Here is a 12,342-nt window from a genome sequence, read left to right as displayed (position 1 = left end):
TCCATCATCTCTCTTATCCTCCCCTACATACATTAGATCTTTATGGCTCCCGAGTGCTCCTCCCAGGCCCGGACACTGCTGGGACACCATCTCTTATCTTCTCCTATATACACTAGATCTCCGTGGCTCCTGAGTGCTCCTCCCAGGCCTGAATGCTGCTGGGACATCATCTTCCTCATCCTGCCCCACATATATTAGATCTCTATGGCTCCTGAGTGCTTTTTCCAGGCCTGAATGCTACTGGGACACCATCTGTCGTATACTTCCCTACAAATATTAGATCTTTACGGCTCCTGAGTGCTCCCCCCAGGCCCAGACGCTGCTGGGACACCATCTCTCTTATCCTCCCCTGCATGTGTTAGATCCCTGTGACACAGCTCCTTGCAGGCCCGGACGCTGCTGAGACACCATCTCTCTGATCCTTCGCCTCCATAGTACACCCTAGAACTGAGAACACACTCCTGTTTCGCCATGACGGAGAAATATGACCCGAGTGCCCAGCGCCATCTACTACGCGAAGGACCTTCAAAAGCAAACTCTCAATCTAATGAAGGACGCGTTTATCTGACTCAGTTGCACTTTCACACTTTCTCGTTAAAAATTCGGTCCGCGCCGGATTCAAGACTCTGAGCTGAGGCAGCGTTTTCTTCTCACGCATCCGTCAACACGGCCCCGGCCAATCACAGCCCGGGCGGTGGCCCCATTGGCTGTCCATCCACCAATCCGGAGAGACGCACTGGCTCGCACGGCCGCGAGGCCGGCGTCACAACACTACCGGCGTCACAGGCCCGCCCCGGGCCCCCGCCCAGCGTCCGTACGTGCAAGCGCGCGCGCCCGTTGCTGGCCAATGGCAGCGCCCCTAGGGGAGACTCGCCCGCTGGAAACCTCGGGCGAGCTCGTCCCCGCGCGCGTCGCCCCGCCCCGTCCCGCCCCGCGCGCCGTCCGCCCCGCCCCGCCCCGCGCGCCGTCCCCGCGGTCTCCGCCGGGCCGCCGTAGCCGGAACTGCTGCTGAGCGCGGTGAGCCCAGCCTCCGGGAGCTGAGAGGCGGCAGCACCGGCACCCGCATCCTCGTCCGCCGCTCGCCGGGCGCGGAGGGGACGTGCCGGGGCGAGCGCCTCTGGGCAACTGCTTCCGAGGCGGGAGGACCACAGCGGCGTCGCGGCTTCTGTGCAGCGGGCGCTCGGGGGCCGGGGGCTGCCCGGCCCGGCCGGTTCTGCGGGCGCCCGGGAGGCCCCCGGGGAGCCCGCGAAGCCAGGCCGCTGCGAGGCGTGGATGAAGGAGGTGACCGGGGCTGGGGCTTGGGAGGGGTGGGCAGCCCCGACCGGCTGTCACGGCGAGGCCCGGCCCCCAGCCGGAGCGGGGTTGCGGGAGCGGGGACGCGGCCTGCGCCCTGGCGGCGGTGGCTACGCACGCGGTGCTTTGTCGGAGTGGCCCGGAGGCTCCCGGACCGACCGGTGTCGCGGTGACAGCACTGTGTGTGTGCGGCCACAAGTCGGCCCGAGGCGCGGAGGGTTTTGCTTTTTCCTTCCCGAAACCTGACAGACGGGGCCCGGCTGAGGTTTTGCTGGAGCTGAGTCCACCTCTGTGTGCGGTCAGGAAGTAGCGTTGGAGGTTTTCGTTCGAGGGACTCCATCCCCGTGGCTTCCTTTTCCTGCAGGGGAAAGCTCCGAACGCGTCCGTATTCTCTGATCCTGAAAGGCCTTGTCCTCCCGTGTTCAGTTTAGTGTCCTCCAGTGTTCCGCCGGGCAGCCGGGCAGATGTGTCCCGCTGTGGCTGGCCTGTGCTCGGCCGGGGCCTGACTTGAGGGCGGGCAGTTTGGGGATAATAGGTCCCTGGGAGTAGGGTTCTCCTCATTATAACCCGGAGAGAGGCCCTTTGAGGTATTTCCAGGGTTCTTAAGTAGGAATGGAAAGGTTGAGAAAGGAGCAGCGAGAAGCCCTACACAATGAAGTCCTTAAAAAAGTTTGGCCTTTTGTCCTGGCTAGGTTTTTATCTTTTTCTTTTTTTGGTCAGGGTTTTTGTTGTTGTCTTTTGTTTTTACTAGCATTAGCTAGATCATTCAAATGATTTGTTAAGACCCGTTCCAACAAAAGAAAACTTACTGGTCATTTTGTGACACAGTACATCAGAGCGGTAGTAGGTGTTACTCTGATTTTTACTCATTTGTCAGTCTTTGGGTGAGAGGTCCTTGCCCCTATTTCTGTATTCACTTGTCAGCCCTGCTGTCCTGCTCACTTTCCCCTTTTGAATGGAAATGTTTCCATTCTGAGCGGTTGTGTTGAGGACCTCACAGAGTTTGGGCACAGTTTCAGCACCTGTTGAGGAATCTTAATATTTGTCTTTCTTGCTTTATCACAGGTACACATTACTGACCCTTTTGGGGCTCATAGTGTGGATGCTCCCTGATTCCGAGATAATTTTTGAGTGGGTCTGCATTCTGTGATGCATTTTTATAGTTGCCCGGTGTTGTTGACATTTCACGCAGCAGTGGGTGACAGAGTGAATGCAAGAATTTTATTAACGGTTATCAAGAGTTTTTGCACTGCCCATTCTTGCATTTGGATCTGGACATGTCTGTGGGGTCGCCTCCACGGGTGGCTCCCACCTGTCCCACGCCACGGGCTCTTTGTTGCAGAGGCATTTTTAATTTGCGAATTTCTGCAGCAGCACACACCTCCCACCCTGGGAAGCCAGATTCCCAGAAACCGCGAGCTTATTACTCTTTAAGTGTGTTTTAAAATAAGCAGGCGGACCGGCAGCCGAGGGCCACCATGGAGTCCCCTGTGCACGCAGGCGAGCCCGCGCCTCTCCCCTGGCAGGGTGGATCCGGGCCCCTGGCCCCCACAACGGGGCCAACTTTGGGGACCCGCATGCGGGGCAGGTGCGCGGGCCCGGAGCCCCGCGCGTTTTGGGGGCGGGGAGGGGTGGGGTCGGGGGCGCGGGCGCCGAGGCCCGGGCGGCGCGGGGAGAGGCCCGGTGCGCAGGCCATGAGCCGCGGCCCCGCCGGGTAGGTGGCTCCGGGCCCGGCCCCGAGCTCTCCCCCTCAACCCCGGGACCGCCCCCCGCCCCCCCGGGGCCCCCCCTCCTCCCCGCCGACCCCGGCCCCTCCAACCCCCCCACCCCCACCGCCACGATCCCGCCGGCCGGGGCGCAGCGCGCGGGCAGGGCCGTCCGGGCGCGGCCCCCGGGGGCCGCCCGGCCCGCCGCCTCCGCGCCGCCGGGCCGCCGTTTCCTGGGGTCGGCGCCGGGGGCGGCGGGGCCGGGGCCGGGCGGTGGCGGCGGGCGGGCGGGCGGCGGCGGGCGGGCGGCCGGGAGGGGATCGGGAACAAACAACGGCGGCCATGTTGAGAGGGCATCGGTGCGCTAAACTTCTCGGGCAGGCTGCCGGGCGCGCGCCTCACCGGGGTCTCCCCCCCTGCCCCGCCAGGATGACAGTGAAGTTGGGAGACGGCGGCGGCGGGGAGGACGGGCTCAAGCGGCTGGGCAAGCGGGCGGCCGACGACGACTCGCTGGAGGGCGAGGGGCCCGGCGGCGGGGACGCGGCCGACGAGAGCGGCGGCACAAAGAGGGACGCCAGGACCCCCCGGGACGGCGACGACGGCCCCCCGGCGCCCGCGGGCGGCCCGCAGGCCCCGTCCCCGCCGCCCGCCTGCCCGCAGGACCAGCACCACTTCCTCCGGTCCAGTGTGAGGCCGCAGAGCAAGAGGCTCAGGAAGGATTCGTCGTGCGCCGGGGGGAGCGGCAGCGCGGGCGGCTCGGGGCCGCGCGGCAAAGGTGAGGGGGATCCCCGGCGCCCGCGGGGTTTGGTGGGGGGGGTGGGGGGCGGGGGTCCCCGCCGGTGCCCTGCCTCGCGCCCTGGCGCCCGCGGCTGGGGGGCACCGTGAGCCTGTGTCTGTGTCGGAACTACGTGAGGACCCTTCTCCCGGCAAGTACAATGGGTTCCTGAAGGGCGGGTTTCGTTTTCTCGGGAAGGATCTTCCCTGATTGACGCTATTTTAAACCGCACACAATGCTCTGGGGAAGGGAACCTGTTCTATCTCTTTCCCGGACGTCAGCTGGCCCACACACAACAAAGGAGTGGGCTCTCCAAACCCGATCGGACTGAAGCCAAACTCGGTTGGTCGCAGGGTCTGGCAGTGGCCAGTCGCCCTCTACCCCAGGTAGACCCAGGCTCAGGAGTCCTGAAGACATCCACAGGCAGCCCCTTGAGTCCACTAAGGCTTCCCTTGGTGCCACAGAAACGGTGTCCCCTGGGGCAGGAGGCCGCAGGAGCAGTTGTGGCCTAATAGGGGCAGGGAGCAGGCTGGGGGTTTGCTGTCCTGCTCCGGGAGAGGGAGGGAGTACAGCTTTACTGGGGTCCCCACCCCGGTAAGAAGAAAACCACGTGCCACTGTCGCCGCTGCTCTCATCCGTTTAGGAGGCTGCCTTCCTGACTGTACAAGTGAGCTCCTCTTCCCGTTCCTTCTGTGGAGGCCGAGTCTAAGGCTGCCGGCTTTTGTAGATGGCAGATGCAACAGCGTTCCAGGGAGTTTTGCAGGAAAGAGGCTTTTACTTGGTTTCTTGGGAAATGGTGATTTACATTTATTAGAAGCCCTGATAACCTGACAAAGAAAGATTTCAGAAACTGACGGAGTGAGAACCGTTTTGGAGACCTTTGCCCAATATGTACAATTAATGCTGTCTTCTGTCTTCTCCTCACCTGAGGAGGGCTGGCCTCGGCAATCTTGTGGGCCTCACCAGATTTTTGGTATAAAGGTTCTTGATGTAAACATGCTTAAAGTTGTGAGTGTAGGATACTTTTAGTGTGTTCCAGAAATGAAACCTCGTGTCCTACGTGTTTATGTCGTGAAAGCTGCTGATCAATTAGCAAAGCATTGATTTGTTTTTGTTTTACCAGCTTTATTTTGTAAAAAAATAGTTTTTCCCTCCTAGTTACAGGTATGTCTGAGTTATCACCAGGAAACTCCTGAGATACCCTCATGGGTGGGTTTGTGGCTTCAGAAGCCCTAGCAGCAGCCACGACCTTGCCACCTTGGCCCTCTGACCTGCGTCTGCTCCTTTGACTTGTTGGATCTGCCGGAAGAAGACGCGTACTCACCTGTGAGACAAACTGGTCAGAGGAAACAAGGTGGTGGTGTGATCGCCTGTGAATGGCCTCGGGATCCGGTTGCTCTCGGAGGTCAGGTGATGAGGGGAAGCGTGCTTTTATTTGCACGCTTTTATTCAGCATGGTTCAGACAGAAGGGCTCCTGGATTAGCTTCACATCGGGCATCGGCTTTTCTTGTTTCTTGTCTCAGTGTGTGGCTTGGAGCAGCAGTCGACTTTCCGTTAGGAAAATGGATATTTGTTAGAATTGGTGCTTCTAGTGACTTTTACGTATTTTCCTGTTTCAGCAAGTGACTGTTTCTTTACATAAACGAGGAGGTTAAACCATAATGGTGGCTTTTAGGAGTAAGAAGTGTGTCTGCTGTGCTTCTCAGAAGCCAAAGTTTCCTGCTGGGGCCTGATCACTGTGCCCAGAACCCCCCCTCATGCCTTTGTACCCCGTGCTCACTGATCGCCTCCATTAACAGCCCTGCAAAGGTCCGGTTCTGAGAGCACGCTTGGGGACCTCTGCAAGCAGGTCTTAGAGGAGCATGTGTCTTCCAGACTGGAAGTCTCCACCCTGGGTGCTGAGAGCGGATCAGTGAGGAAACGGACAGTCTTGGCATTTGTTAGTTTTTCACTCGAAAGCAGTGAATTTCCATTACACTCCAGGAGTGCTCCTGGCCCTGTCGTTGGTGGTTCTTTGTTGACCACTGACCGCTCTTGCCTGTTTGAATTGGAGCAGACAGGTGTGTGAACCTCGCAGTGACTTTGGAGGAAAAGTCTTACGGAGAAAAGGAAGTCTGCCTCGTGCCTCTGTGCACACCACTGGGTTTTCTTTCTCTCTGAGAAAACAGTCTTCTCAACTTCAACAAGTAATTTTTTTGTAGTACGATTCCAAATTAGGTTCTGTTGGAATTTTAAGGGGCAGGGCGTGAAGACTTAGCATCTCTTTGCCGCACGTGTTTCAGCTCTTTTTCTTCCATTTTAAATGGGTGCAGAAACCTAGGTTGGTTGTTTCAGTAACGTGCCCGACCTAAACAGAGGGTGAGCTGCAGGCCGGGCGCCAGTAGATCTGCCTGATGCGGCTGCGCGTGTTCTAGCACCCCACCGTGCGCCCAGTGACCCAGGGGTGCGTGTAAGACTGAGATCCAGAATTCACATATCTGTAAGAACCTGGTCCAGGACTCAGAGCCCCGAGACCCTTCCCCCTCTGGCCAGTTTGTGATCTGGGTGATTCTGGGCAAACTGGTCTCTCTTGGAGCCTCGAATTCTTTGTCTTTAAATGGGGATAATGCCATTGTCTGGCTCCCCAGTAAGTACCACAGCCAAGCCATGCTGTAAGTGGCTAAAAGGCTCCCTGCGCTTCTCTTACGGAAAACGTGGATAGCTTTGAGGTTAGGGAACTATAGCGTCAGGACGGGTAGACTGGGTCACCTGTTGGGAGGTAGAGAAGGAGGTCCCAGGACTGCTCCTAAGCTGCTATGCTCTGTGGGGACAATTGTAAGCGTAAGGTAGACTCTCGGTTTCTCTGATGCTTTTTGGTCCCCTACCCCACCCCACTTGTACCCAGGAACAATCACTCACCCTGCCTTTGGGCCAGCCGGTCATGAAATGTGCCCTCTCCATAGTAGGGCAGCGTCGCTGGGTCTCATTGTGCTTGTGCTTAGGAATCAGTACATCACCGTATAGAACTTATATTTTACATAAACTATGGGCTGCTTGTAGTTTCCAGGTGTTTTTAGAAGACACTGGATGAGCTCAGTCAGCCCAGTGTGGTCAGCCTTCGGGAGACGAGTACCGTATGGGGGAGAGCTGCATTGTGGCTGGCTCAGCTGTGGGGCGAAGGGAAAGTTCCTTGACGTGCCCAGACTGTAGGTTCCTTACTTCCAAAATGTTTGGGTGGGATAGTGCCTAAAGCTATCCTGACCTTAACGTTTAGGGGTGAGGGGTCAGCTGTGCTGACAGGACTTCGATCCTGTGTGGCTCAAGAGAGCATTCTAGAAGGTAGGTTGCCTGAAAACACGGTAGCTCTGTGTTTGTGGGCTCTGCCTAGCCCTTGCCTCCGGGGGAGCCCCGGGCTGGGAGTGGTCAGAATGCGCCCCCTTCGCCCAGGGCTGTGCCCGTGTGTCATGCAGGCACAGTTTGCCAGTCGTAGGCTCTGCAGTCACTTGTGTTGTCGCTGCCCGGCATTTGGGCCAGGCCCCAGGAGGCTGGCTGAGGTATGGCTATGCATGCTCAAGCTCCCTGCCCTTCATACTCTCCGGAGAGGGAGGGGGACAGTCAGACTGTCACAGACCACTGAGGCCCCAGCGCTCTGATTTTTGTGCCCGGTGTGAGTCAGTAATTGATGTTTAATGAAATCAGGTGCAGTGATGACAGAGTGGAGGCCGCTGTGGCCACCTGGGCCAGGGCACGGGGTTCTGCCGAAAGCCCTCAGCTTGTTGGGAGAAGAGGAGGAAGGCAGGACCCCACGCCCCTCCCCCATGCACCCTGTTTGCTGCACCATAAGGTAGAAGACCCTGACATGTCCTGTTGTGTGCCCCAGACGCCCTGTGCATGGTAGGGCAGGAGACCTGTGTCCCTGGCCACTTCGGAGACGGGCCCTGGCGGAGCCGTGCAGGCTAGAGAGGGAAAGCCCTGCAGCTGGGGGGGGGGGGGGCTCTTGTAAATTACTAGATTCTGAGTTGTTCTAGAGTTGGACGGCTTCCACTGGCTTCACATCGAAGAGGTGGGCAGAGGATGGATGAACAGGTGAGGTGACCTTTCAGTACTGGTCTGAAGGCTCAGCTGCTTCTCCAGTACCTCGCTGGCTTTTAATGTCAGGATGAAGATTTCTGCAGCGTTTGCTTGTGGAATGGTCCTTTGCTGTGCAAGGATCATTTTCTGTCGTGCCACCTGTCTCGTTTCGTATCCTGCGATGATGTAAAGATGACAGAGGAATGGTATCCGAGAGCAGAGTCCTGGATGTGAGGACGAGCTCTGTCGTAAGGGGCGGAGCGTGGTGCGTGCTAGGATGCTTTATTAGCGCAACGTTGGCCCTGAGGACCGAAGCAAGCCGCGCCAGAGGACGACGAGGCCCGCAGGTGTGGTGCTTGCGGGGTGTCAGCAGTTACTGACAAAGTCTTCACCTTGTTTGATGGCGAAGGCACATGTTTTCACGGATGCAAGGGGGTTTTAGTTATGCTTTTCTCGGACATTCTGGTGAGAAGCGGTCCACCTGTGAGGGAGCCCAGCCCCAGAAGTGGGAAGGATGCCAGGGCTTGGTCTTGTGTGGGGGCCATGCACGCTATGGGCTGTGAGGTTCCAGCTCAGCTTCAGCTTCCGGACCCGGCTGCCTCAGTGGCAGGGACCCTCTCCCGCGGCTCGGCCACAGCGGCCGCACGGGCTCTGCAGAGACCAGTTGAGGGACGAGTGGGTGGGAGGCCGCCCTGGGGAGTGCCGGCCGTGTGGAGTGGGGCAGCTCGCGGAGGCCTGGCGGATGGCGGTGTGCGCAATGACGGACGCCGGCCCCGGGGAGGCATTTGGATCCGCCTGCCGAGGTGACACGCCGCCTGGGAATGGCCTTGGTGGAGAGGGTGCCCCTTTGGTCATGGCCAGGCTCCGAAAGTCTGCTTGGCAGTTGCGGTGCCTGATGTGGGTGACGTGTTCTCCGAGGGGCGCAGGAGCAGCCCCCGGGAGACCTGGGCATTTTTCTTCCGTCTCAACGGTGGCATATGGTGACCTGAAGTGGACAGGTCCTCCACACAGCAGTGCCGTCCTCAGCCTTTGTGAGAGGTCCCTGCTCTCTTGTACCATGGACCCAGGCCACGAGGATGTGTTCCTGCGCCGGACCGGAGGCAGGTGCACCCCAGGCAGACTTCCCTTACCTCACGGGAAGCGTCTTTCCTGCTAAGAAGGCGCAGTGCGCAGGAAGCGAGGGAGGCCCCTGTGTTCTCCCCTCGGGGGCCCGTGAGCGCCTCGCATTGCTGGTCTGCTGCGCTCTGTGAATGTTCCTGACTCCGTGGAGGAGCCTCGCAGGCTGGGAAAGCGAGCTCCGGGGTAGGGAGTCATTGCCTGATAGGACAGTGTCGTCCCCGTCCTCTGTGTCTGACCCCAGCGAAGGCACACAGTTTTGTTTTTAGAGGTGGACATCCTCCTGGCGACCTGACTCTTGCCGCCGTCAGCCACATGGCTTTGGGCAGCTCACTGAACCTCCAAGTGCCCTTCTCTGTTGCAGGCGGAGGGAGGGGTGTCGAGGTCCAGTGCCCTCCCCCCTCAAAACCCTGGGTTCTTTAGCTCTATGTGTAATAAAGATACAGACGCATCCGTGACATGGGCGGCAGCCACATGGCGTCGTGTGGCCCGAGAGGAAGATGCCCGGGCTTGGTTCTCGCTGCACGGTGACCTTGGGCCAGCTCTGTGACGTGGACCAAAGCTCCATGCTGAGAAGACAGAGGAGCGAAGCATTTGTTGTGCCGTAGAGCTGCCAGACCTGGGTCGGAGCAGCAGTATGGCGTGCAGGGGAGCTGCTCCCTGGGCCTCAGCACCCCCAGCTGGAAGATGGGGATTGTTTCCTCCTCTGCAGATAGTGTGAGGGGCGTCGGCGATAGGGTTCCAGGCTCATTCAGAGTCGTGTGATGGGAAGGGGGGACATGGAGGAGGCAGGCAGCCTAGCTTGTCCGGAGGGAAAGTGGGCAGCCAGGCAGCCTTGGGAGGCAGAGCACAGCCACACGTCTGCATTCCACAGATGGAAACTCTGGAGAGGATGCGGGGGCTGGGGTTGGTGGTTTAGAGACCCGGGAGGATCCTAAAGCCATCTTACTTGGAGGTGGTCCGGGAGTGGTCTGGGAACGTGGCCGCAGAAATGGGGACAGGAGAAGCTGGGTGGCCCCTGGGCCACTGGAGGACCGTGACACAGAAGTAGGTTGACAGGAAGAGTGGGCTCCGTGTTAGAGGCGCTGGGTCTCGGTGGCCAGCGAGGGGCTGCTGCTGCGCTCTGTGTGGGTTTCTGAACTCCTGGGGAGCATCTTCTGTGTGTGAGGCCCACAGCTGGGCTTGGGCCCTGCAGAGTCAGACCCTGTCCCCGCCTTCAGAGACCTCACTGTTGGGGTCCTGTTTCTTGTACACCGTTGCCCTGTAGGTTCCTTGGATACCAACTTCTCATCACGTGGACCCTGGTTCATGCCTTTGTGGCCTCAGAAACTAGTTGCAGACAGCGTTGATTTTGGTCTTCTGCTTTTTTCCACTGGGCCTCTTGTCCCCCTCCCCTGTCCCTGGGAGAGAACCCCCATACCCACCCAGTCCTGGTCTTCTCTTTCTGCCTCTGGTCGTCCCATTTCTGTCCTTGCCTGCTTCTGTCTCCCCCCTTACTCTTCACGGTTGCATTGCGATGCTTCTGCACAGGTGGGAGCCCCTGCCCCTGGGCCCACTGGCATGTTCCCCACAGTCTCTCTGGTCCCGCTTCGTGTCTGTCCTTGAGCCCGGCTGCTTGGATGAGCCTGTGGTGATGCGCTGCGCTGTCCTTGCCTGAACCTAGGGGTACGGACCAGACGGCCTGTTCTCTCTCTGCTCTGAAGTTCTGCAATTCTGCTTTACTTTTAAGAAGGATTCAAGGTTTAGAGTGACGGTCGCGGAATATTAGAAATGGTTAGTAAGGGGTGATCAGCTTTGGCTTTTGAACGTATTGGATGTTCGTATGTTTGCTTTATTGTGCACTCTAACCCTGAGGTTCCCTCCAGCTCAGAAATGCTTCCGAAAGGTGTTTTCTTTCACTGTTAACCATCGTCTCGAGTCTCAGCGGTGCTGTGATCCAGGGACGTCTCACAAGAGCTGGCCACATGCCTGAGCTGTAGACACCTTGGTGACATGGGTGTGTCCCTACGTGCTGGTGTGGTGGTGCTGTGGGCTGGCGGGTGCTGAGCCTGCGCTCTGATTTTCGGGCTGGCTTGGGAAAAAGAGAGTTCACGAGTGTTTCATCGGAAGCTGAATGCTTTGTTGTGGTGGCATGGAGGGGACGGACGGTGGCCCTTCCTTGGGTGATTCCACCTGAGTGGTTACAGACCCCGTGTCAGCAGGCACTTCTGGGGCGGCCTGGCCTTCGGGGTGCAGCAAAAGCGTCTGTGAGGCCATGGGAAGTGGCCCGAAAGCCCGTCATCCCTGCAGGTCACCGCCTGCTGGAGAAGTCTTGGGAGGTGCTGGGGTCACTAATTAGGTTGTGTGTTGGGTGCGGTTTGGTTGGTGAGGGAGGGCCCAAGTCAGGTTTGTAGTGAGTACCCCCAAGCCCGCTGGAGGACGATCTGTTGTGCCTGTGGGCGGAGAGGGAGCAGCTGGCACGCGGGCTGGCTGGGCTCGGAAACCCTGAGCCTGATGGCGTCTTCCCCAATTGGGCATCTTGGATGGCGAGCATCAGGCTCTCCCCCAGAGCTCTAACTGCACTTTCTGCGTGGCAGAAATGGTCTGCGCTGCCCACGTGGGCATGGACCACGAGAAATGTGGCTGGTGTGAACGAGGAACTGGGTGTTTAGTTTTATTGAGTTTTAATTAATTAGCATTTACATCTTGGGTTGCGGCAGCTGAATTGGACAGTGCAGCGGTGATGAACAGCGATCTTGGGGGGCCCAGTCACGTTACCTTCTGAAGTCGCCAAGCTGGCGCACTTCTCCACATGAGATAATCTCTAATCTCCCCCATTTTACGCAGCGGTGTGACTCTTCTGCGTGTGTGACCACACGTTTCCTCTGATTTTCTGTGAACTCCCTGTCTTTTGTCGCTGCTCTGGAGGCAAACCCCTGTCAAGGGGGTGAGGGAAGCGTAGCCCCGTAGGGAGGCCCCTGATTGCCCTGGAAGAGGGCCTCCCCTCAAAGCTCATGATTGTCTCACTAGGAAAGCACTTTAACAATAATCTGCATTTGTTTCACTTTTGCTTTTCTAAACGCTTTTATTTTAAATTTTACTTTTACCACTAGCCCCCCACAGAGTGTTCAGCATTTGAGGACTGCTCACCACGGATGGCCCTAAACTTCCATGAGATGGAATCTGGTCTGTGCTGGGCTGCGCCTTCCCTGCGGGCGAGGAAGGCACCAGACGGGTGGGAGGATTGGGTGGGGTCATAAAAGGATTTTATCTGTGACCTTTGCTCTCATTGATTGCCTCTCTTCTCCCAGGATTAGGGCGCTGTCCGTGGCCACCACAGGGTACTTGCCACTGCTCGCCTGCCCTGCGGGGTCTCCAAGGGCTCCTCTGGATAGCAGGAAGCGATGCTTTCGGGACACCCA

General features: G+C 58.5%; 1 protein-coding gene across 3 annotated transcripts in view; it reads left to right on the top strand.

The window, feature by feature from the left end:
• The first annotated feature begins 958 nt into the window (after positions 1-958).
• Positions 959-12,342, top strand: part of CRAMP1 (cramped chromatin regulator homolog 1) — a 54,907-nt gene continuing 43,523 nt past the window's right edge. The window contains exons 1-2 of one of the 3 annotated variants that reach the window (XM_032328685.1): positions 959-1,281; positions 3,428-3,774. In XM_032328685.1, the coding sequence (XP_032184576.1) occupies positions 3,429-3,774 (346 nt within the window). In that variant the 5' untranslated portion in view covers positions 959-1,281; position 3,428. Of the gene's footprint in view, positions 1,282-2,910; positions 3,008-3,293; positions 3,775-12,342 lie in introns of those variants that run through there. The other 2 variants (XM_032328683.1, XM_032328684.1) reach the window with 2 other exon arrangements.

This window comes from Mustela erminea, chromosome 20 (genome assembly GCF_009829155.1).
Source record: "Mustela erminea isolate mMusErm1 chromosome 20, mMusErm1.Pri, whole genome shotgun sequence".
NCBI classification, from domain to species: Eukaryota; Metazoa; Chordata; class Mammalia; order Carnivora; family Mustelidae; genus Mustela; species Mustela erminea.
The sequence above is the reverse complement of the archived record's forward strand: the minus strand, read 5'-3'. Positions and strand labels throughout refer to the sequence as shown.